Consider the following 24413-nt stretch of genomic DNA (forward strand, 5'->3'; position numbering starts at 1 on the left):
TCTAATGAGTGAAAAAAGTCAAGACAAATAACTTTACTGATCATATTTATTTGAAAAACCTGCAATCATTCTCGAACAAACTACACAACACATGAATACCAGCTTACAAGACAGCAAGATTACAACAAAAATCATTCTGGGTAAAACGAGGAGGAACTGATTGAATATCAAAAAAGGAGTCACAAATTTGACAAACAAGAATGACATTTCAGCTCTCAAACCTGCTCTAGACTAAGATGGAGTAAAGCCAAGGAGATTTTCTATCCCATGGACAACGAATAGCAGCAACACTTTGAGCAAGTGAGGTTAAAGGACAAACATTCAACTTTAGCTTGAGTTTGTAAACAACCACTGTCCCACCCTGCTCTGTGGCACGTACTTCCCAATTACAACCACATGTGAATCTGGACGGGGGGGGGGGGGGGGGGGGGGGGAACGGACTCTTGCTGGTGCACTGGCTCACCGTCTTTACCCGATTCGACCTCCACAGCATCAACTGTTTACAATCATTCACAGGGCAGAGGTGGTTTCCAGTTTGCAGCATTATAAAGTCGAGGGGGATAATGTGCAAAAGACACGATTGAGAGGTAATTTCTATGACGTACAAATATCTTTACTTATTTACATATAGAACACGTCACAAACTAATCATTAGATTTATACTTTCAGATTCAAGCTGACTTTGTCACTTAAATGCTACATTTACATTACTCCTGTCATGTGAGGACCCATCAGAAGAGGAAGGGGACTCGAGAGGAAGCATCAGATCTAACCACAGAGCTCTGATATTTACTGTAGGTGTGATGTGATTAAGTCGTTTTATGATTGTCTTTGGCCAAACTTCAGAGCCGACTGTGGCATGGAAAACTAAAACTAGATGTAAGCCCCCAACTGTGTTCAACACACATAAAAAAAACCTCTCTTATAAAGGTAAAGAGGCCAGGAATGCTTGGAAACCCTGGTTTTATAGCCGTGTGAGTGTGTGGTTGCCAGGTGACTAGACTGAGTCCCTCCTACCAGCCACACACATTCCTTATCATTCCCAGCTGAACAAAATAGTGTCCGTCCACTGAGGAGGGCCGGCACAGAGTCGCTACACTGGGAAATGTTAACAGAAGAAATACTCAGGGAACTGGCTGGTAGCAACTGTGTGATATCACATAAATTGTCCTGGTACTAATTCTCATGTTGTCTCGGTTACAATGTCTCACAAAAGAGCTCCCTAATAAATACTTTTTACATCTGTTGATAAATCTGGTCCACAAAGAGAAAAGATGCAACAAGAAGACAACAACATTGGAAGGAAACAAAAAGCGAAATCAATGGGTTGAACAGGAGTACACAGTACACTACATTCTGCTGCTGTTCCTGCAGTGCTTTCTACCCGAAAGAAATATCAATATTTCCTCAGAAATGTGATTTGTCACTAAACATAGACATTTTATATACTCGTAGATTTCCCTAAGAAGATTATGTTCAGGACGATAAATAGAAAAACTTTAAAATCAGCTATGTTTCTCATATCATTGGCAAATAAAGAAGTCAACCTTCAAAACAGAGAATCAAGTATAGTTTAGAGGCCTTGTCGAGGTGTGGTTTATGAAAATATTTTGGTACTTCCTCAAATCTTCACCTCATATGTAGCCCTTGTGTACTCTAAGGGTGTTTAGGTCACTGTAAATGACACCTCTGTGTGGGTGTGTAGTGCTTATAGTGCAGTAGTGTTTGTTTGGAGGTAAAGGAGGCTACACTTCTGTGTTTACACTCTCACTTCCCCCCTCTTGGTATCATATTGCGTATAACGGTCCGACACCTGTGTGTGGGGTCACAGCAGCAGATCAGCGCTGGTGGGAACTGCGTATGGTCTCACACCAGATACCCCGCTCTGACATCGTCTGGTGTCACAGCGGCTCTCCTCACACTCTCGCTGGGCCGGGGGCCGCCGCCACGTCTGGAGGCAGAGTGGACCGTCCTCCAGTCCCGTGAGGCGGGGGGTCTGGAGGTCTGGACCCCGGAAGAAGAAGAGGCTGAGGCCCTGGATGCTTCAAGCTGCCCACTGGGCTCCATCACTGTGTTTATGACTAGGGGAAAAGAAAACATGTAGTTTGTAGCTGAATATTTAGCTTCACATAATCAAGTAGTAGAAGAAGTAGAAGTACAGATACTCGTGTTTAAAAATACTCTGGTAAAAGTAGAAGTACTGACCATACTTCTTTACTCTAGTAAAAGTAAAGAAGTATGGGCTTCGAAGGAAAAAGTTCCCATAACTACCAACTGTTTTAAAGACTAACTGACCTCACTTTATATTAATAGAACAATAATGTCATTGTTAGCTAATGAATGTTTCCATGCTGAACAACGGCAACATGACAACGTTTTCATCGGTCCCTCTTGTTTAGAGAAGATCAGGAAATGATGGATACACGGATCGTGTTCAAATCAATAGGCACGTAATGACTCTAAATAATAATGATCACGCCACCAGACACAGATTAAAACTAAAGGAACTAGCCTGTTTGGAAAATGTAAGAAGTAGAAAGTACAGGTATTTGTGTTAAAAATGTAAGAAGTAAAAGTAAAAAGTTGTCAGAAAAATAAGTAGTGGAGTAAAAATACCACAAAAATGTACTTGAGTACAGTAACAAAGTATTTGTACTCCACGACTTCCCACCTCTGCACGTAATTATTAAAATGATAGTTTGTATTAATGTTGTTGACTCACCCTCAAGTTGTCGCTGAACCCTCCTGAGTTCTTTCAAGATGGATGTGATTTCCTGCAGTACAAATGTCCAATTCAGCGATCCAATACGATTAGCAATAATTGGCACACATTTAAATTTGAATGTTGACAAACACGAGTCCCTTACCTTGTTGGCGCTTTTGACAACAGGAACATCATTGTCAGAGTTAACCTTTGCATCAATTTCTTCCCAGATATCCACCCTGTCCTGGAACAGTAACCTGTGTGCACAATGACAGATTCAGAAAGTGAACTTATTACTGCGTTCTTTAAGAAGGGACAATCCTAATTTGTGTCCAATATGTTATTGATCTTGTCAATTTGTCACTTATAGCTTACCAATTCCGGAGAGTAAGTATAACTAAATCAAATCAGGGAAAAATACTAAAATACACGTTTTCTTTTTTGATATACTATGGGTTTCCAATTCAATAACAATTGTAAAGAAATCACCAAATTGTGGCTACATGTCTCAGGGGATAACATTTAAACAGGAACAGTTTTATCTGCATCTAATCTGTTGAGCAGATTACATCCCAGTCCTCTCAGCCCCATATTGTCTGTTAGGCTATAAATCCTCGTGCTGACTGACTCAGTTACACCCCTTTAATAAGATTATTGGCTCAGTGCAGTCTGAGCATGGGAATAAAGGATGTATGAGTAACATCTTACTTAATTTTGTCAGCGAGTTGCTCAGTGTTTTCTCTGATAGCCATGGTGATCTGAGACACTGGGTTCAGCATCAGATTGTCCGCAGTGACCTGGGGAAAAACAAACAAAACAATGATCCCCATGTTTTTACATCACAGAGGTTTGCTCAAAGTGACGCAGCACATTAGCTCTGACCTCGTCTCTGCTCCTCGCTCGCGGCCTGGAGCTCACCTCAGGGTCACTGCAGCTCTGCTCCGGTTCCCTTGGAGGGGCAGAATTTGGTGGCACTCTCTGGTAGTTTAGTCCAGCCTCTGGGATACGATGAACCAGCTGCAACACAATCTTACTTTAATTCCATCCACTTGCAGCTTAACGCACCTGCCCCCCCTGCTCCTCACACAGCTCGTACTCCAAGCACTGCTGCTCCAGCTGCACGCTCCTCAGACTGCCACCTCTCTGCCTTCTCCCCTGTGGATGCTGTCCAGGTCGCTAAGCTGGTCTCTAAGGCCAAGCCCTCCAACTGCTCTCTAGACCCCATGTCCACTGTCCTGGTAAAGGCAACACTACACACTGTTCTGCCCACCATCGTGGATATCATTAAGAGGCTGAGGCCCTGGATGCTTCAAGCTGCCCACTGGGCTCCATCACTGTGTTTATGACTAGGGGAAAAGAAAACATGTAGAAAACATGTAGAAAACATGTAGTTTGAATATTTAGCTTCACATAATAGAGCAGTAGAAGAAGTAGAAGTACAGATACTCGTGTTTAAAAATACTCTGTTAACTGGCATCTATCCAACATCCTTCAAAACCGCCTCAGTCACCCCCATTCTGAAGAAACCCGGACTTGACCCAACTGACCTCAATAATTACCGGCCAATCTCCAACCTTGCCTTCTTTAGTAAAATCTTGGAAAGAGCAGTCGCCGACCAACTCCACCATCACATGTCCAACCATGAGCTCTATGAACCCTTTCAATCTGCCTACCGGACACAACACGGCACAGAGACCGCCCTGATCAAAATCACCAATGACCTCCTCATCACAGCTGACTCAGGCTCCATCACTACACTAATTCTCCTAGACCTCTCTGCAGCCTTTGCCACCATCAACCATAATATCCTCCACACCCGCCTGTCTGAACTCCTTGGCCTCACTGACTCCACCCTCTCCTTCTTCCACTCATACCTCTCTGACTGGACACAGTTTGTCACACGCTGGCTGCAGCTCCCCCTGTGCTTCTGTCAATCATGGAGTCCCCCAAGGCTCGGCCCCCTTCTATTTAGAATATACATCCTTCCGATTGCTCATATCATCCGCAGCCATGGTCTCTTTATCCACTCCTACGCCGACGACACCCAACTGTACATCAGCACAAAACCCTCTGCCCATCTCCCCTCTCAGTCGCTAATCAACTGCCTCCACGAAATTAAAACCTGGATGACCACCAACCTACTCAAACTTAACAGTGATAAAACTGAGCTCATGGTTGTGGCCCCCAAGGCACTGCTCGGGAAGGTTGGAGATCTGCTCCTCAACATCGACGGTTCCATCTTCTCACCATCCCCTCAGGTCCGCAACCTTGGCGTTATATTGGATTCAACCCTTTTATTTCAGAACCACATCAAGTCAGTATCAAAATCAGCCTTCTTCCACCTCAGAAACATATCCAGACTCCGGACATCACTCTCCGACTGTTGCAGAGAACCTCATTCACTGTTTCATTACCTCCCGTCTGGACTATTGCAACAGACGCCTGTCCGGGGTTCCCAGCAAAACCCTGAACAGGCTCCAGTACATCCAGAACTGAGCTGCCAGGGTTCTCACACGCACCAAGCGCTGGCAGCACATCACCCCCACTCTCTTCAACCTCCACTGGCTCCCGCTCAAGTCCCGCATCACCTACAAACTCCTCCTCGTCACCTACAAGTCCCTCCATGCCCACTCCCCCCCAGTACCTCACAAATCTCCTCCACCCTTACATCCCGTCCCGCACCCTTAGATCCTCAGACTCCGGCCTGCTCTCCATTCCACCTTCACGCCTCCGCACCTTCGGGGACCAGGCCTTCAGTGTCGCTGCCCCCACCCTCTGGAACTCCCTCCCTGCTGAAATCTGTAACGCCCCTCAGTGTTTCCCACATAATTTGATTCTATTTGTGGGGGCACCGCACCCCCCCCCCCGGCAAGAAAAGCCAAAGGCCCCTTAACCTATTCGGGTGGTCCAGTGGGCGAGTTCATGGCTACTGTAGACAACGATCTTGTTGCTCTGTGTTGTTAATGAGTGAAACACACTGGAGTTGAGGATCTGTGCGGTTTATTCTCCCAAAAATATCATTTACAATTTAAAATTCAGGCATTTAGCAGACGCTTTATTCCAAAGCGACTTACAATGACCAATTACAGGGATATTCTCCCTGGAGTAACTGAGGGCTAAGTGAAAAAAAAAAAAAAAAAATTATAATACTTTTTTTGTTTTTATGAGATCCATTTGTGGCGGACGATATGTAATTGTGGCGGCCAGCCACAAATAAATCAATGTATGGGAAACACTGCCCCTTCTCTGAACATCTTCAAATCAACCCTGAAAACTCATCTGTTCAACAAAGCCTTCCAACATTAACTCACTCATCCCCCCCCCCGCAATGTAACACTTCCATTTCTGCCCCCTGTTTTATGTCTTGTCTTTAAATGTTTCATTGTTAAGCGACCTTGGGTTAATGAAAGGCGCTATATAAATTAAAGTTATTATTATTACTTTAGTTTCAATGTATTATACCTTAAAATATTATTTTACATAACTGTAAAAATATCTAGAAAATGTACTATATGAGAACCTGCAAGTGTAGTTTGTGATAAAGAAGACAAAAAATATATAGAATGGTCATCCTTCATTTTGGTCACGTGATCAAATTGAGTCTTAACGGTCCCATATCCTGCTTTTCCGGTTATTACCCATCCCCTTGTGTGTTATGAAGGTTTTTATGCATGTAAACGGTCTGCAGAGTCAAAACCCTCAAAGTACACCCTGTAGCGAGTAAAACTCTAACATAGAAAATACCTCCCCAAAACGCCTCATTGGAGATACGTCATTGTCCGTTTGATTCTTCCGGGTACGCATGATGTCAACCGTACCCGGAACGAAATGGACCAATCCGTGGAGCCGTTACGTTACGTCCGCGGAGCCGTTACGTTAAGCCCCCGCTGATTGGTCCAAATTGACCAATCCACGGACTTCCTCACACACACACTCAGTGCAAGCAGCTCTGCTGATTTCTCCTCCCTGGCTGCAGGCTGATAACAGACAGTTGGGATCGCGGCGAAATTCTCTCTGCAGACCCATTCTCACAGCGTTTATCAACCTTTTTCTAACTCAATATCAAGCCACACTTATTGTTTTTACTTCGGCTGTGACTTTGTGTGTGCTCAGGGTGAGTTTGGTTGTGTTTCGCTGTCGCTAAACAAGGAAACCACACCTCCATGGAGCTTAGCACGATTCACAACGTCCCGACCAATCAGAGCACACTGTGCTCACAGGGAGGGTGGGGGCTGGAGCTACTGGAGCTACAACGAGCCGTTAAAGGCAGAGAGTGAAATTCAGTGAATACACGTAGTTTACAGAGATGCTGTATGAGAAACCAAAGTGATTTTGGAAAATTGCACAATATAAATCTATTCTAATAGACCTCAACAATGGAATTATGATTAGTGGAAATGGCCATGTCATGGGACCTTTAATGCTTTATTGTGTTAGATTAAGAGGCAACAGCCTGAGGAAAGAAAAAGTGATGTACCTGTTCATGAGCGGTTACTGCGGAGACAGGCGCACTGATCTCTTCTGCTGGGTTTGTGGGGTCACCATCACCCGCCACGTCATGAATCTCTCTCGCCAAGATAGCTAGGTCTTTAGCCAGGTCTTGACTCAACCTAGCAGGCGAGGAATATGTGTTAGAAAGATGACAGAATTAAAAAGTGTCTTTATATTTAAAATGTTTCTACTGTATTTCAAAAGGTTAATTTGTTTAGACCCTAGAATGGAAAATGCAGTAAATAAATGCTGAAGTTTGGCTATAGTCAGGCTTTCTTTAAACTTTTAAAAAACCTTACCTTGCAATCTCAGAACTGTGATTGGTCCAATTATTATAGGCCTCTCCTTCGTTGTTCTCGTCCTCAGAGTCTCTGCTGCGGGGTTTGGGACGCAGCGCGACCACGGGCTGAGGCCGAGCCTGATGACGAGGGTTGTGGGAAGCTGAGGAAGGTTGGGAGCGTTTGTGTTTAGGAGTGCTCTGGTTTGAGTCGTACTCCTCGTCTGAGGTAGAGGCGTAGTCAGAGCCTTTCTGACGTCTCCTGGAGCCTTGGGGTCGTGAATTGGTTTGAGTAACAGAGGGAGAGGATAGAGGAAGTTGGGAAAACGGGATTGAAGGAGAGATACCATCAAAGAATATGGGAAAGAAAAACACCACCAAGCATATTAGAACAAATCCTCCCAGAACCAGAGACAGAGAAGTTGCTGTGGAAGTGCTCATTTCTACATGGAAAATCTATCTGAAATGTCCCAGTTTTTTTTTCTCCCAGTTAAAACATTATTTACAAACTGAAATGAGTACTTCATTCCACAGAACAGCATCTGAGTACCAGCAGAGTACATACTTCAGTATAGAGTGCTCCGGAGAGTGAAGAATTTTGAACATGGCTAACTTTATAATATTCATCAGGTCCCATAATCCTCAGAGAACAATGTGCAGGGCACTTTTTATGCTCCTGTTTGCCCCTCGACTCCCACCTGTGTGAAGGCACCAAAATACCATGAAGACCACCAAACTGAACGTCAAGGTCAGGAAAATACCAAACAGTCAGAGCGCTACTTGCCCTGGTCAAATCAATGTAATGTTAGTTTGATTAATTACCTGCTTTTATGAGAAAAGTATAGAACCCCGGTGTTATTTTCTGAAGGACACTCTATAAACAGAGGACTCTGAATGTATCAAACCAACTCACCACTTTAGTTGATCATGAAATACTTTGAATTCAGATTTTTTTCATCGATACTAGATTTGACTAAGACAGCAGTAAGTGGTTACACCAGTCATAATATTTGAAACCCCATGAAACAGGTTCATGGGAATTTCTGTATTATACTCACTTGTGGTGCTGCCGGTATACTTGGCACTATTTGAGCGTCCCCTTGTGAGAGGGGCCTTGTTGGGCAGGGCTTTCTGCTGCTTCTCTGCAGGCTTCAGCCCCGAAGTGGAGGCCCTCCGAGCCGAGCTGCCTCCTGACTCCGTGCTGCGGTTGGAGAATCCCGAGCGGATTGGGGCTGAAGAGGACTCCGTGTCGCTGGGAGTGTTGAACGAGCCCGCACGCTTACGAGGCATCGCGAGCATGTCCAGCCTGGAGAGTTTCTTGGTTTCCTGGGGTTGCTTAGCCGGGGCGTTGCCGGCCTCCTGGGACATCCTGTCCGTCTCCGTGCCCTCGTTGTCTGAAGCTTCTCCCAGGCGAGCCCGGCGGAGCATGGACGCTCTGGTGGGTCTCGGGGCTGTCAAGCTGTTGGCCCGACTCAACGCCATGGACGTTCTTGTTGTCTTGGAGTCCTCTTTCTGAAGGGGCACTGTGTATTTTGTGTGTGTTTGGTAGCTGTTGGACTCCTGATCAGAGCAAGGTAAGCTGTGCGGGTCGTCACTGAGGTCTGTGGATCCACGTTTTCCGAAACTACGTCTGAGTCCAACCGGCCTCCTGAAAAACCCGGTCTGATTGTTGCTATCTGTTCCCAGAGAACGCATCTTTTCCGATGTAGTGGACTGGTAACTTGAGTCCTGACTAGCTATACTGCCTGAAGACCTCTCCCTATGGAGGCCACTAGCAGAGGCTTTACTTGTCAGTATATTTGACCTGGTGTTATTGCTGTGTTGGCTCACAGTGCTGGAGGTATCCACATCAGACTCCGTAGACACACAGTCAATTACAGGAGACTGGGTTTTCTCTGATTGTCCTGCTCTGAGTTTGGCCTCCAGAGCAGCCAGGACGTCCTCTGTGTCCTTGAGGTAAGAATGTGTGTCCTGATTGACGGCTCCCTGGAATGATTCAGACTCTCTCTGAAGAGACAGGATAGAGATGTTGGGTAATCTGGCATTGCTAGGCCGCTCCTTAGTGTAGCTCTCTTGTCTGATTAATGGAGAGACACTACCCTCTGACTCTGAACTCTGATTTAGGACAGGAGCCGACAAAGCGGGCTTGATTTTTCCGGAGTCCGGGCTACCTTTGGGTTTGGTTAGAGTGGCTGTTGAGAACATTTTGGTTCCATTACTTTTTTCAGTGCTTGAGTTTGAGCCCCCACGATCAGGTTGTGACTCCTCAGACCCGATGTAGAATGATGTAGACTTTGTTGAGAGTTTGTTCTCTTTTGTCTTTTCTTCTGTGTCCGACGGCTTTCTTTTATTTTGCTCCACGATGGAACCGTCGTCTGACCTGCTGGCATCGCTCAGGCTGTCGGGCTCTACGTCGTCCTGCACCGATAACCTGTGAAGGCCCTCCTGAAACCTGGGGGTCGCCAAGCCCCTCTCCCCTACAATAAATGTCGAATGCGGGTCATAATGAACATGAATGCTAGGAGTTGGAATGTCACTCTTCTCCCCCTGCGGCACCTGGGGCAGGATGCGATGAGCTCTTGAACCGTCGCTGTCGCCGCTGTCGTTGTGTAGGGTGAGCGTGGCATTGTTGGTGATTGATCCTCGTGCTGAAGTGAAACAGTTTGAAGGCATATTAACGACACGCACTAAAACAGAATCATTCATATTCATCAGGGCGTCTCATTATCATTTCAAATAGTCTGGTGTCTCGTCAGGTGGCTTACCCCCTGCTGACAGCTCCATCTGGGAGGAGATGTCAAAGAGGCCAGACGAAGGGCCAGATTCTGTGTAGCTGTCTGCCAGGCTGGCCCAGCAAGACATCCACTTAGGAGCCCCCCGCAACACTGCACCTGCTGCCTGGACCTGCACCAGATAACAGACAACTTAATCAATATAATAAAGATAGTAGATTAAACACTTAAAAGAAAGCAGTTATTATTTATATGATTTCCTTAGAAAACAAAGTTAATATGACACACAACAGACAATTCCATACGTCATCCGTCTCATGAGTACGATTCAGGAATGCACCAATATGACTTCTTCAGGCCTGACCTGATACCTGGACTTTGTGTGTATATCAGTAATAATTCCAATAAAATAAAAATCGCGAAAATTAAAAAGGAATTTAATTCAAGCATTAACCTTTTAATTGCAGCAACAAATCGCTCATTAAATCCCAGTATATGATATTTGGTAATTTAATGGGATGGCCCCCGTTTTAACCACTAACCGATCCAGCTATTTCCAAGTCAGCATCGGCCAGATGTTCGCTATTGGTGCATCCCTAAGATTATCTTGTATCTTGTTAGAAAGCAAAGAAATACCAAGAACCTGTGAAGAAAGATGAAGCACATCTAGAAATCAATGGAGAGAGAGATACACCAAAAACACAGAAGAAACCCCGAGAAGGCACATACAGACATTGGATTAGCGATAACATATTGATTATTCCACTCCAACATTGATCACACCCTGAGCAGAAGGTTTACCTCCACCAGACTCTGTCCCTGTTCTGGAGCTGGCCTCACCTCCCCACAGCTACTCTGCCTATGCTGCTCCCTGCTCTCAACTAGAACAGGACTAAACTCTGAGGAAGAATCTGCTTCAGTCTGGTTGGTTCGCTCTGGGCTCTGTAAAACACCAAACACCTGTCAGGAACAAAGCAGTGCAGGTTGATAAGTCGGACAAAGTACACGGCTCCTTCGGAGTGGAACTTTCTCCCTAGAGACAGAGGACACTGGCGAAAATGCAAATATGATTTCCTTCAAGCAACGTGTTGTTATTATAAGCACATTCATTCAAATCAAGCGCAAAATAAACTTGCCTGGTCAATCTTGGTCCGTGCCTCCTCTAGCTCTTTATCTTGAATATCGGCTTCAATGGTGTAGGTTCCTGCGTCACTCAAACTGTCCTCCTCCTCGTGTTTGGGACCAACAGGGGGGCTCGTGACCTCCACATTCTGAGTTACCGGGGCCATCACAGGGGCCTTGAGGGCAACAGGCTGGTGGATAGGAGAGGAAGTCTGTGGCTGGTATGGAGCTTTAGATGGAGCGGGACTACTCTGTGATATGGCCACTGTCTCTGTTTTAGCTGCTGTGGTGGGACTAGATGCATTTTCCTCCCAGCTGGCCGACGAGGACTGCTTTGCTTGTTTGAGAAATTCCGCATTGAATTCCTGGGCGAGTTTAGACCTCCGGCCCACACTGCTAAAGGGCCTTGCAGACACGGAGGAAGAAGAGCGGGAGGAATAGCTGGTGCTCATCCGGTCCTCTGTCTTCTCCCTGCGTAGAGAGCCAGCTCTCTGGAAGCCTGTGGAAGCAGGGCCCTTTAGAGGGACAGTGTATCGTTTGGTTGGGGTGGTGGTGGAGGCTGGAGGCGGGCCTCGTCTCTCCACCGCTGGGCTTGAGATTTTCTTCACCTTATCCAAAGAGACCCTGAGGCATGAAGACTCAGGTGGAGATGGGTTATTGGTGAAGGACTGGGAGCGCTTCTTTCGTGGGCCTTCATCAAAGAATTCAATGACAAAGGCTTGGTGAGGCTCAGCCTTGCCAAGACTGGACAGGGACTGAGGCTCTGGTGGAGAGCGGGACAACGCCTCCTCAGAGTCAGGGGAGGCGAGGCGTTGTGGTGGGGAGGCTCTCAGGGGTTGTGGGGACACATGGGACCCACTCAGAGGATCTGATTGGAGGAAATATCTCCCATTTATTGCAGGATCTCTTGATTCAACATGAGTATCATCTTCACTGTGGTTAGCTAATGATGGAAAGACAAAAGTTAGCACACTATTTCAATTAAAGTCAGTAGAGGTAAAAAAACAACATTTTATGTGGGACTTACCCTTGGTGATCCTCAGAGGCGATGAGTCACCGTTTGTGCCATACAGTTCTTCAGCCATGGACTTTCGCCTCATCATGCTAGCATTGCTTTGGACCAGCCAATCAGCAACTTTGCTTTCTGCTGAAATCACCGCAGTGGGTGCGGTGACGTGCTCTGTGGAAGGTAACTTGTGTTGCTGGCGGGAAGAAAACTTTGTCACGTGGTCCTTGATCTTCATTTTCCCTGGCGTGCATTCGTCAAATTCGATGGTGAAGGAGGCGTGGCTTTGTACCACGGGGGGCGTAGAGGAGACGACGTAAGCGGGATTTGGAGTGTCTTTGGTGGGCACCTCGTGGACCTGCGACTCGGGTTTCTTGGCAGCTCGTTGATGTAATTCTTTTGTTGGGATCTCAAAGTAGCTGGGCTCCCGGCGGTATGATAGGATAGACTTGGCCTGACTCTCGGACAGAGAACCGTTGATCTCATATCTGGACATGTCTTTAGCAGGCTCTGTGTGGTGAGGAGAAACGCAGAGATTGTTCTACTATAGAAAGAGTATCATGTTGGCATTACAAATAGAAACATTTGTATGGGTTTTGTTTCAATTTCCTTTTTCAGCTCACAATGAAAGTCAATCAAATGTCAGATGTACACAAAGCAACACATTGAGATGACGGGATGATAGAAGGTCACAAAATCCCTGAAAGTGGGAGCCACAAAAAACAAATCTTCCAGCAGTTAGACTGAGAAAACAAATCTGCCAGTGTGTGTTTGGGTGCCAGTTAGATGTGGCCAAATATCACTTTAGGAGCTCAGAGTCCAGCGGAGGGTAGCTGAGCAAGAATAATCTGTTTCAGCCTGGGCACCATGAGGCAAACAATTACCCCTCCTTCCCCCTCCAGAGGCTTAGAGGGTCATAATCCATCACGAGGCTGACAGGCACTGCCCACTGGCCTGGCACGGTGCAGCCTGGCTAACACTCCACAACTGGCACCCAGGGAACTGCTCTGTGCTTCTTACCATCCATCTCTCACTGACCCACAAAGGGCGTTAGATAGCAGAGCCATAGAAAACATGTCATTACAAATCAGGATCTGACTGACAGATGTGGGAAGGTCCAATGCAATTGTAGTACTGACTAGTATAAAATGACATTCTGCTGTAATGATACTTATGTATAAATACTATAATTAAGTCTGTTGTTTGTACACATTAGTACCATTTTAAGACACTAACCTGGAGACTCCTGTTCTGGTGATTTTCCACCTCTGTTCTTGGATTTGCTGGCTGCTTCCTCATCCTCACCCCACCAGGATGGTTGGCCATAGAGAGGAGTGGGCTTGGATATGGGAGACTCTGTGGAAGCTAACACACAAACAGACACTATGAGGCCCGTGGATCAATTCAGGCAGGAGCCAAACAAGGAGCTGAATTTACATATACATTGCATTGACATGGCAATCTGTTAGTTAAATGAAAAAACAATGTTGTGTCTAAGTTTGGTCCTGTGACACATTGGAGCTCAGCAGGACATTAAATACGGCAGCTTTTGGGCTTTCTAAACCCCCCCCCCCCCCCCCCCCCCATTGCCCGTACACAGAGAGAATAGTGGGGGTTCAGCTGGGATGCATACAGTTTCACACAAACCACCAAAACATAATCCTTCTGGTGAAAATCGGGACGAAACTAATCTTAATCTATAAAGAAAGAAACAATACAAAACATGGCATAACAACTGCATGTAACGTGAGGCTGGTTGTAGACATCGACACACTGGTTGCACTTTGATTGACCTTGGATACCATGCAGGTATTCTCCCTGATGCTGTTTGGTAACTGGAGTTTAGCCGCTGGCTTGACAGTGTTCACACATGCCGGCGAGCCTATACAGCACTAATCAGATCATCTAGAAGCTGCTTGTTGGCCTGATACACAGGCTAAGCATGCTCTCTGGATTCTGATGTGGAGGCTTCACAACTCTAAGCATCAACAGCACTTTGCCACTGTTGCCTTGGACACTCACAATAAGACATCAACACAGCGACGAGAGATGCAGAGGGGCTTGTTACTAATTCCTTTCCCCTTATCCAAGACTCCCCTTTTAGCCAAGGCAAGCATGAGCGGGTGTCACAACTCAAATGGACTGAGCTATTTTCAGCTTTTATGGACATTTAGAGCAAGATCTAAAAGCAGGCCAAGATTTACATAAAAAGATAAGAGTGAAGGAAATCTGCCAAAATCCTTTTCAATGTTTGTCCTGATTATGTGGCTTCACAAAAAGCTTGAATTCTTATACTTTTTCAGCCCAATACTTTCATGTTAGTCACATTAGATTTAGGATTTGTCAGCATAGATAATGTTTTGGGTCATCTTAGTATGAAAACATGATAAAATGGTAAATTACTACATGATCAATCTGTTAAAAAAAAGGGTTTAAGCATTCAGGCTGTTTAAATCGTGTAGTGCTGAGGTGTGCAGTATCAGGGAAGACGTCAAATATCCATGTTGTGCCCCTTCAGTAAATACTAAGTAGCCTCGGGACCTGGCAGAGTGAAGTAGGCTTGAGTCACACACTGTACAACTGCCCTGAAGACAGCTCAAGGATTGGACACACTCCACATCCTGCCCAGCTGCAGGGGAACACAACCAAGAGCACAGAGAAAAAGAGAAACACAGCTCTCGCAGCACTTTATGCTGTAAGCGACTGAATTTGACAACAAAATAAATTGTAACCGTCAGAATACAATATGTTACAAAGGTCTCCAGTCGAACAAGCCCAGCCAAAGCCAACAGATATATATACGTTCACTCTGGTGTGGCAGACAGAATGTGTTTACAGAAGTGCAGCTTTGTTTTCTGTAGCATACTATGAAATGCATTCCTTATCTGCTTGTGACTGTATATCGAGCGAGACAGAGGATGCTAGTGTGTTATCTCTGTAGACTAGCTCACAACAACACAGGGAGAGGCTGCTATCACACTGCAGGGTGAGTGCAGGGTGAGTGCAGGGCCCCTGGTAAACACAGCGCATTCAACAAAGAGTCTGCAGTCACAGGTTTACAGGATCACTGTGGTTAGCTTTAGCTACACGAGATACAACCGCTCTCCCATCTTACTAAATGTTTTCCAGTTCAAAGTTCAAAGCGTTATTTGTACTGCACTCTGGGAGTCTAATGTTGGAAAAGTCCTATTTTAAGCAACAGTTGTACTCTTCTCTCTGAGCTCACAGGGGCGATTAGGAGCAGAAAGCACGAGAATTACAAAATCAACAGCAGCTGGAATAGGTTTTGTCCCTATGAATGAGCTTCATTCACGAAGTGCTTCGCTTGAACTAACAATTCTTCGACTGTTAAACTGTTGCCTGTACTGTACAGCAGGATTTACTCAGCACGGCTCAGGGCAGAAGGCCATAGCAACCACTGGTAGTACAAGCAGCAACAAACCCACCACCAGATCAATTGATAGAATCTTTACACCTTTCTAGTTCTTGCTCGCGTTGAACCATCAGCACCATGGTTGCCACCCCTCGTCAGCAGTCGGGGATGAATGACGTAGATAAGACTGCTTGTCCTTAACTCCTTACCCCAGGGCTAGTCTGGAAAGCTCTCATTCTGCCAACTCTGGGATGTCAAGATCTATTTCTCCACTGACACCAGAGGATTGCAGCCTCGCCACTCACATGGCAGCCTAATCTCACAGCAGGGAAGCTGTTAATAAGAGACGCCACAGCCTCCTCATGGAGTGATCTACCGTCAAAGCCATGTAGCACATGGAGGCGCAGCCACTTCTCTTCCTTGCGTGCGTTGACATGGTATTCAAATCCACTTAAGTTGGAACATTTTCCCCTCAGGCAACAACAATGTTTACCCTGCTTCTGTATCCATGGAAGCTGCCGACTTCCTGCTCATATCTGTTATAATGAGGTTTGTGTACCTGTAAGAGACTGGGCTTTTTGCTCGGCCTTGTCTTGAAGTTTGGACACAGAGCTTTTGCTCTTCTCAGAGCTCTGGAGCTGCTGTTTTTCCTTTGCCTTGGCCTGCAGGGCTTTCATACCAAGCTGCAACTGGCTGGTGTACTTCTCGTGCTGCACAAAGAGACAGGAGAGGAAACAGGATGTTAGAAACCTTCTGCCAACAATCAGTACAGATGTTCCTGTCCTCAGACACACAGGGTATCAGGAAGAGTCTCCACCATGGACTCCTGCTCATATTTCTATTTGTTGACAATGAATACTACAATTTCAAATGTTGAAGTATTGGCATTTTGAACTGGTAAACATTTGTGTTAACACTTTAAAACTACAATTGTTATCTTTCTTTTAATTTGGAATTTAACTAAGTCTTTTCAAACACTCCAACACCAGTTAGCCAATTTGTTTTTCGGACCACAGAGCTTATCAAGGAGGCTGACGACTGTTGGCACGGGAACCTGACAAACTAAGGTCACAGACATATTACATTCACACCTCCAATGGAAAAGCTGCATATTGTGTAATAAGTTAAGACTATTCATTTGTAATCCTTGTCAAATTTGAAAAAGACAGAATCATTTATACTAAAAAAAAAAAAAGGGCGCTTCACTCTATCAATATAAAGGCTAGCTCCAAAAGGGCACATGCTGTTGCTTTTACTTACTTTGAGAGCTTCCTCTGGGACCTTGTGTTGACTCCTCTCCAGGATATATACATGAGCATGTGCACGGAGAGTTAAAGAACACATACCTACCATTTTGTAAAACAATGTGAGGATATGTCTGCTAAGAATATATATGCACAGTTCGGAGTCTGACCAGTAAGTAACCCTGTTTGTTGGAAAAGGGACTTGAAAGAAATACAGATCTGTTACCTAAAGTATGGTACATGAGCAGTTACTTTAATACATTTATACTGAATATAATATCATGCTTGGTTTGAACCCCTAAAGAGGTCAAAAGTACTTTCTTCTACTGCTTCCAAGAAGTAGAAAAACAGATAAGAAGTACAGGCCTGTTGCAATTTAAATAATGAAATACCAGACGGGTTAAACATTGCTCAATATCTCTATTCTCTTAACTCCCCGCCCCAGTGATATTTAAGATTCAACCTTTGTGAGTGTTATGCCCCGGGGTCAAAGGGGGCAGGAGATTTTCTGTGCACAGTTGACCATAATCTAAACCCCCTGACTGAAAAACCGCAGAGGATTAACATGCCAATGTAGCGAAAGACCACAGAGGGAAAATCAAATGTAAAAAATGTGTGCCTCAAACAGCTGCCAGACATTGGCTTATTTCAGCGTGGGCTGCTAATCACCAACTGAAACTGCTCAAACTCGGGGTTACATCAAATCACAGTTACGCTGAACATTTGTCTATAATTATAATGAATAATACAGAAAAAGGATATCGTAGCCAAAACGGATGATATCAGAGAGCTTGAGCGTGATGTACGTCTGGTCTGGGATTCTCAGGTCATTCACAAATGTCTGCAAAAGAAAGACAAGAAAAAAATCAAGCTCAACTACCGTCTGCTGGTCACTAATGAAGTCAATGTGCTGAGTCACAGGTCATTCCTACTGGCATGCACCCAGATACTGTAAGGTGCTTTGCACTCGGCCCTTTTTTCAATTGAAAGGTAATCCCCGAGCACATAAAAACTCTGAAGAGATTATGCTGTTATGCAACGACTGTCTCTGCTTTTGTACGATGCTTAATGGCCATGTGGGGATAAATAAATGCAACTGTGCTTGAATGTGTTGATCAATCATGCTATAGTGTGCCTAAACAGGTGAGACAGGGATTCCAGAAATTATCATCAGAAGATTGGCTGAGCAATAATGCTGGATTTCAGTTTCAGCTCCTTGTGCTGTTCTGCTCTGATTAGTTTGGCTGCAGTTACCCAGGCCAAAAGAAACACTCTCTGAGAACAATGAAGGGTTTCTCCCACTGCTCAACTCTGGATTTCGGAGGGATAATGGTGCAGTGAAGTGGCAACAGATCGCTGAAGGGAGAAAGGCGGGGGTTAGCGAGTGACATAGAAAGAATGGGGGAAAAGAAAAAAGGGGTTCCAGGCCAGCAGGAAAAGTCAGTCTCCTGATTACCACCACCAACCGTCTGTGGCCCACACAGAGAGGCAGTCTGTGCTCTGGGATATGGATGTGGACGTGATTAGGAGTCTCCTGGGGGCCCAGGGGCTGGCTCCTCTATCACAGGTATTCTGACACTAAAGATGGACTCACTCACCCCGTTCAGGCTGCCCAGGTCCTTCACCATGTGCTCGTCCGTGTTCTGCTCATAATTGATGACAGCATGCTGTTTATCCACACTGCGGGACTGGAACGACAGTAAAGGGAAAAGGTCATTAGAGATTCAACCATTGGTATATCAATGTTTAATCATTTGTCCTTTTTCAAGCAATCTCTGTTTCTCCAACATAAGAAGTCTCCCGCTGACTAACTACATAACTAGGCATCTGAAGGTATCAGCTCGAGTTCCTGGAAACTGTATGAGCATGTTTTCTACTTTCCATGAACTAAATTCATGAATTTATCAAGAGGGTTGTTGGTAGGTTCATCGTTAAATAAAGTCAACGCTGTTCATCATTACTTCTTTATGATCCACATTTAAGACTTGAGAGGGCATGAAAATGAACATTTAGGCCGAGTCAGACCCTGTCCATACACCACACACAATCCTTTAAACATTGCTGTAGATTACACTTTTAGATGGCCCTCATCTACCAAACTCTGCCAGCGTAGCTCTGACCTGTTGCCCACAGTGCAACTGCCATTCACCAGAGTGGAAATGTGCTTATTTCAACTGTCCATCAATTATGCGCAAACTGTACACGTGACTCAGCTTGACTCATTCTCTCCTCTCTGCTCATTATGCACTCTGGGCCTCCTCGTCACAAAAATCACAAAGACAGAGATTACTGCAAAATGACTACCGTGATTCAATTGTGCATTTGTAGCATTGGAAAAACTCCCACACGTCTACTAACTGGGATAAACAGGGAACACAGGCTGTATATAATGTCTGTGTTTGCCTTTTCACTAGGTGGACTTCCAAATAGCTTTAGTACTGCACTGCCTATAAAGTATGGCTTATTGTTTAGCTACTTGATTAGCTTAACTGTGCAACAGAACTAAGAATTCATTCATAATTTGGTGACCTTTAACTTAATGTTGCCCTACTAGAAAATGTGTACACTGCCACTAGGAAACAATAAGTATACCACACATTTGAGGAGGCTTAGGGTCTGATTACTGGTTATGGAGATAGAGACGCTGATCGGACACCAGTTGTCATGGGAGGTCCAAACATTCAAGTCGAGGCCCTTGGCTATTCTAAGAGAGAGGACTTTAACTCAATCTCTGCTTTTCAAGCCAAACAGGATTCTCATGTTACAGATATTCAACAGTTGTTTGAAAAGGAAAAATGCAATAAGCCACGGAAAGAAAAAGATTAAAGGGTTAAAAGAAGACACTGACTGTAAGCCAGGTCAGGAAGGAGTGCTCAGCAACTAAATGGAGCTACAGAAAAGTCTGCATCATTTCAGACTGGGAGAAGCTGAGGTTTTTTCTTGGATCCGGCAACGCCTAAATGTGGACATGAGCAACTTCTCAATCCAAGCGACATCTGTGGTCGGGAGGCTTTTTTCTGAGCATAAAGCACTTACTAAGTAATGTACAAACAACTGTTTCTGAGGCAACATTCCTCTTTCGCGGGGCTAAATGCAGAGAGTGGAGAAAATGAGAGGGAGAATATTATACGAAACCCACAAAAGAAATTGTGTTTATAACGGACGCTGCATGGAAAAACAACACAGTGGAATGCTTTAGCTGCGTTTTAAGTCATTGTTTGAATGACCGTCGGGGACAACTCTGTGTTGAGGCTGTGTCACATGCACACACACACACGAAGCATGTAGGGAGCCTCCCGCTGGTGTTTCACATGGTTCTGTGACTAGCTGTCCTGTCAGACATCATTTTTGACAGGCTACAGTGAAGACCAGTTATAGTTTATATGACACTCTGCTGGTGTTTGCCATATAAACACTAACTTCTCTACAATGTCATCGCCAAGGCGAACGCACACACGATACCTTTCTTAAAACATACAAATTCACCCACCTGCAGCATTAGCTCGCAGTCATCCCTGCCAACGAAGATCATCTCCCGTGGCAACCGGTGGCGTGTGCCAGAGCTGCTGACCAGGAACCATGACGTTACACTCATGTTGGGGCCACGCGTCAGGACCCTCTTAGCATCCTGGGAAAAGAAAACAATACAAATATTTGAAAGAAACCTCAGGACTGAAGGAGTGACATTCAGAAAACATGGTCCAAACTCAATACCTGTGTCCCTGAACAATGTCCTACTAAACAAGCTGGTGCTTTATTGTAGAGATTACTGAGGGGAAGTTACCACCTCACCTGAGTAAGACCTGTTTATCCATTGAATTCCAGTCTGGCAGTTATACTATTGAAACAATGCAATTAAATAACAACTCTGAACATATTTTGCATGTTGGTGAGTCATGTTAAAGAGAGGCAAGTCTCAATGGGACAATGAATGGTATTCAGTATGTTAAAACAACTCACACATGCAGTAAATAAAAGGACAGCAGACATTATAAACTCCTGTTTTCTGTCTCATGAAGCATGCTGGGAAACCTGTTGCAAAGTAGCGCCAGTGGGAAACGTAGCTAACTTAACAGTGGTCAGGTTTTTACTTCCTGTAACCTTGGCTGACTAAACATTACGGCATGGGAAATATTGGCCAACACGGTATTTATATTTGATTTTACAAGCTATGTATTGTCTCGTAATGGCAGTACTATTTTCTTTCAAATTACACCGCGGATTGCTTGACGCTGTCGGTGACAGTGAGGCGGTTTAGCTAACGTTAGTAAGTCTCCGCTACACCGACACAAGCGTTTTCCAATGATTCTTTTCAAACAACGTACCTTTAATGCCTTCTCCGTTTTACTCTTAAGTGAAGCCAGTGTTTAAAGTCGTACAACAAAGGAAACTCGACGACCGACATGTACAGCAAGAGCACCAGGTAAGTCTGGACAGGTAAATGTCGATCACACCCTCTTCTTCCTCTGGGAATGACAACCGGGCGAAACTCTCCAACGCCTCTTCTGCCCACAGGGTGACGTCACGTGACAAGTCCATCAAACGCTTTACCAGTTTGAGTTGAGAGGTGAGGGAGGGAAGAGCTCTCACTCTGATGGTTTCCAGGTGCAGACAAAATGTAGAAACAAAATGTTAAAACATTAGTATCATTATAGAATTCCATATTAGTTTTGTTTAGAACAAAAAAAAAGTAATATTATTTAATTTAGTGTAATTAAACAAAAGAATAATCTATCTAGGCTATATATGTTATGAATTGTTGTTTGACAATGGAAGAGCATTTTTTTAGTTGAATTGTTTTGGTCATTTGTGGTGTATGTGTTTGGACGGATTAGGAATAAGTATATTATATCCTTGACCTTTGCTGAAGTCAAAGCAGCAAAACCCCACTATTATACTTTAAAGTACTATGCTACAAGTAAGTCCTGTATTCAAAACGCTTATTTTGGTTTTTATAAAAAAAACAAGACCTATCAAAAAAATGAATTAAACCGGTTAATCATTATAACATTATACCTGCTGACAATTGTAATTGCAACTAATGACAACAGCCTTACTAGGCAAAAAGGTTTGCAGTAATATTTTCATTGCTTTGTGTGGGCTTTAGTGGAAATGTATGCAATAACTTACTTACTTAGCACCTTGAGATTGCTTTTTGCAATGAAAGGTGCTTTACAAATCAAATATATTATTATTATTATTATTAACTTAGAAAAATAAAATAGCAGGGGAAGAACGCATGTGTACGGATTAAGCACCATTATTGCTGGCTAGAATTTGTTACCATCGAGTCATCTTGTATATACGATCTTTGTCTCTGTGCACGGCCGGCACGGCCACAGGACTTTGTTTATCTTGTGTGTCACTCTGGCTCATCAACAGGACGGTTAATATACCAGCTAAAATATACAGAAATGTAATGTTATTGTGTAGCAACAAACTAACATAGGAGTCTCTAATGCATCATCAGGGAAAAGACTGGATTATTAGTCAAACAGAGGTTCATTATTGTTGTTGAAAGGTGTGTAAGAGCCGAGAGCACGAGCAATTAGGCATAGGTTAAATTAAAGGTACATTCAAATTTAAAATGCAAAATTGAATTGAACATGCATTACGTAGTCTATATAATAATTTACTTCAAATCCAAACCAAACAAAACATCTGGTGATCGTGTGTCAGGATATGGAACATTAGTCGACCTGAAATGATTTTTACATGAGACCAGTAGCCGCTAGATGGCGTTATAGTTCCATCTTTAACGTAGCGATCTCTAGCAAAACTTCCACTATTGTCAGAAGATTGTTTCAGGATGTTAGAGGGAATTTCACTGGGGCCATAACGTCTTAATGTTTTGCTGTGTTGATGTAATTTAGAAACCATCATTAAATTGCAGTGCGTTAGTAGTATGTAAAAAGGGGGAATTGCAACATCACGTTAGTAAATCCATGTGAGGAGGAAGAGATCTCTACTTTGTGGTAAAATAATTTTTCTACATATAACAAGGACTCAATAGACTTGGAGTTCATTAACCTGTAGTATAGATATTCTAAAAAAGGTCAGTTTAGTCTGGGTGTGTTTTCCCCTCCACTTCACCCCTGCTCTTTGAGTTTAGAAGGGGCTTGAAGTCAACAGGTTGAACCGGTTTCTGAAGGCCCTGACCTCTGTCACACATTTGAAAAGCCCCTGAAATTCCTCTCTTCCACCAAGCCCCATGAAACAGCAAAAACACTTTTATTTTCACCTTAAACACATTTACATGCCACTGTATGGAAAAGCAAATAAAAAGGATACAATTAATGATGGCTGAATGATAACTTTGTACATTCACATATTTCACAAATAAAGGTTAACGGGTTTCCGTATGCACATTGAGGGTCAAATGATAGAGGATGTACTGTGTAGAACAGATTATAAAACCCCTTAAGGCACATTTGTGACTTGTGATCCTGCTGGGCTATATAAACAAATGTCCTATGTGCTCCTGCTTTCACGTTCTCCTTCAGTGTCTTTTTGTTTATAGAAGCATATTGCAATCACTAAGGAGAATTACATTTGAAGCCTGCCTCTACAGCTGATCTTGCGCTCGCAACAGGCGAGAAAGAAGATTTTTATATAAATTATAAAATGGTTTCCAAGTGAAATATGCAGTAATTGGCTAATTTCTTTAGAATATTTTATCATAAGTATAAATGACATCCTCTTGATTTTTAGTGGCAACTGCATTTAAATCTGTCATGTATCTCAAAGCTTCCAAATCCTCACCTTCACCTGCCTCAGTAGTACGACTTCTTATTTATCATTTATATACATTTGAAGGCAAAATCATTATTGGATAAAGTATTTTACCTTTCATGTTGAAATAAGGAATCCCATTTTCAAGATGTTATAAGATATATTGTATATAAATCCCAGCCTCCACCTCCTCTATATTTGGACATATAAGAGGAAACCTATTTTGTGTCTGGTATACAAAGAAGAGAGCATCTCTGGGTGAGTGACACTTCCCTCACCCAGCACAACACTACCTCACCCATGGGAGACCTGGAGCCGCGGCCTCAGCTCTGCTCTGTGTTTCTGGGCAGTGCAGCTCGACTCAGGTGAGGGATGGTTCGGTTGTCAGGTGAGCGCCACACTGGGCCAAGCCTCGGTCTCACTGTGTGGCGCTGTGCGTTGCAGCTGGCCAAAAGACAGACTGTGAGCTCTGGCTGTCAACATCTGCTCCAGAGACTGTACCATCTGCCCGGACCCCGCAGGGGAGCCTCTCTCCCATCTCAGACCAGCTGCAGAGCCCCAGACGTGGACCTGAGCAGTCCTGCAGAGCACAGAACACGGCCAAGACACAGTCAGAGCCGTTATGTGCCGCTGGAACATTTGTCTCAAACACTTAGCTGCGTTTTATCTGTAGGGTAGGGTGCCATCATAGCGAGGTTTAGATAAACACATTTCTTTGTGGTTATTTTGATT

The 24413-nt window shown here is 44.2% G+C and overlaps 1 protein-coding gene across 6 annotated transcripts; it reads right to left on the minus strand.

Annotated features, from left to right (window-relative positions):
* Positions 1-28: 28 nt before the first annotated feature.
* Positions 29-21469, minus strand: cep170ba (centrosomal protein 170Ba). Of its 6 annotated transcripts, none has more exons than XM_079641164.1 (19): positions 21275-21469; positions 20440-20577; positions 18548-18637; positions 17710-17790; positions 16966-17022; positions 16265-16415; positions 13569-13697; positions 12354-12842; positions 11341-12269; positions 11006-11146; positions 10238-10376; positions 8531-10120; positions 7495-7741; positions 7182-7314; positions 3587-3721; positions 3413-3501; positions 2868-2961; positions 2723-2774; positions 29-2081 (listed from the first exon to the last, which is right to left on the minus strand). In XM_079641164.1, the coding sequence occupies exons 2-19, from the start codon at positions 20542-20544 to the stop codon at positions 1867-1869; spliced, it is 4866 nt and encodes a 1621-aa protein (XP_079497290.1). In that variant the 5' UTR covers positions 20545-20577; positions 21275-21469; the 3' UTR covers positions 29-1866. The 6 variants fall into 6 exon arrangements, with proteins under 6 accessions (XP_079497290.1, XP_079497291.1, XP_079497293.1 ...); XM_079641165.1 differs by having other exon boundaries at positions 3623-3721; positions 11006-11164; XM_079641167.1 differs by having other exon boundaries at positions 11045-11146; positions 21275-21468.
* Positions 21470-24413: the final 2944 nt, after the last annotated feature.

The sequence above is a fragment of the Notothenia rossii genome, assembly GCF_949606895.1.
Source record: "Notothenia rossii genome assembly, chromosome: 7".
In the NCBI taxonomy this organism is placed as follows: Eukaryota; Metazoa; Chordata; class Actinopteri; order Perciformes; family Nototheniidae; genus Notothenia; species Notothenia rossii.

Coding starts and splice junctions, on each gene's coding strand:
- cep170ba (XM_079641163.1), bottom strand. CDS start 20,544: ATGAGTGTAACGTCATGGTTCCTGGTCAGCAGCTCTGGCACACGCCAC. Junction 10,377..11,005: donor AGGGACAGAGTCTGGTGGAG/GTAAACCTTCTG, acceptor TATCTGGTGCAG/GTCCAGGCAGCAGGTGCAGT. Junction 3,502..3,586: donor GAGCGAGGAGCAGAGACGAG/GTCAGAGCTAAT, acceptor GTTTTTCCCCAG/GTCACTGCGGACAATCTGAT.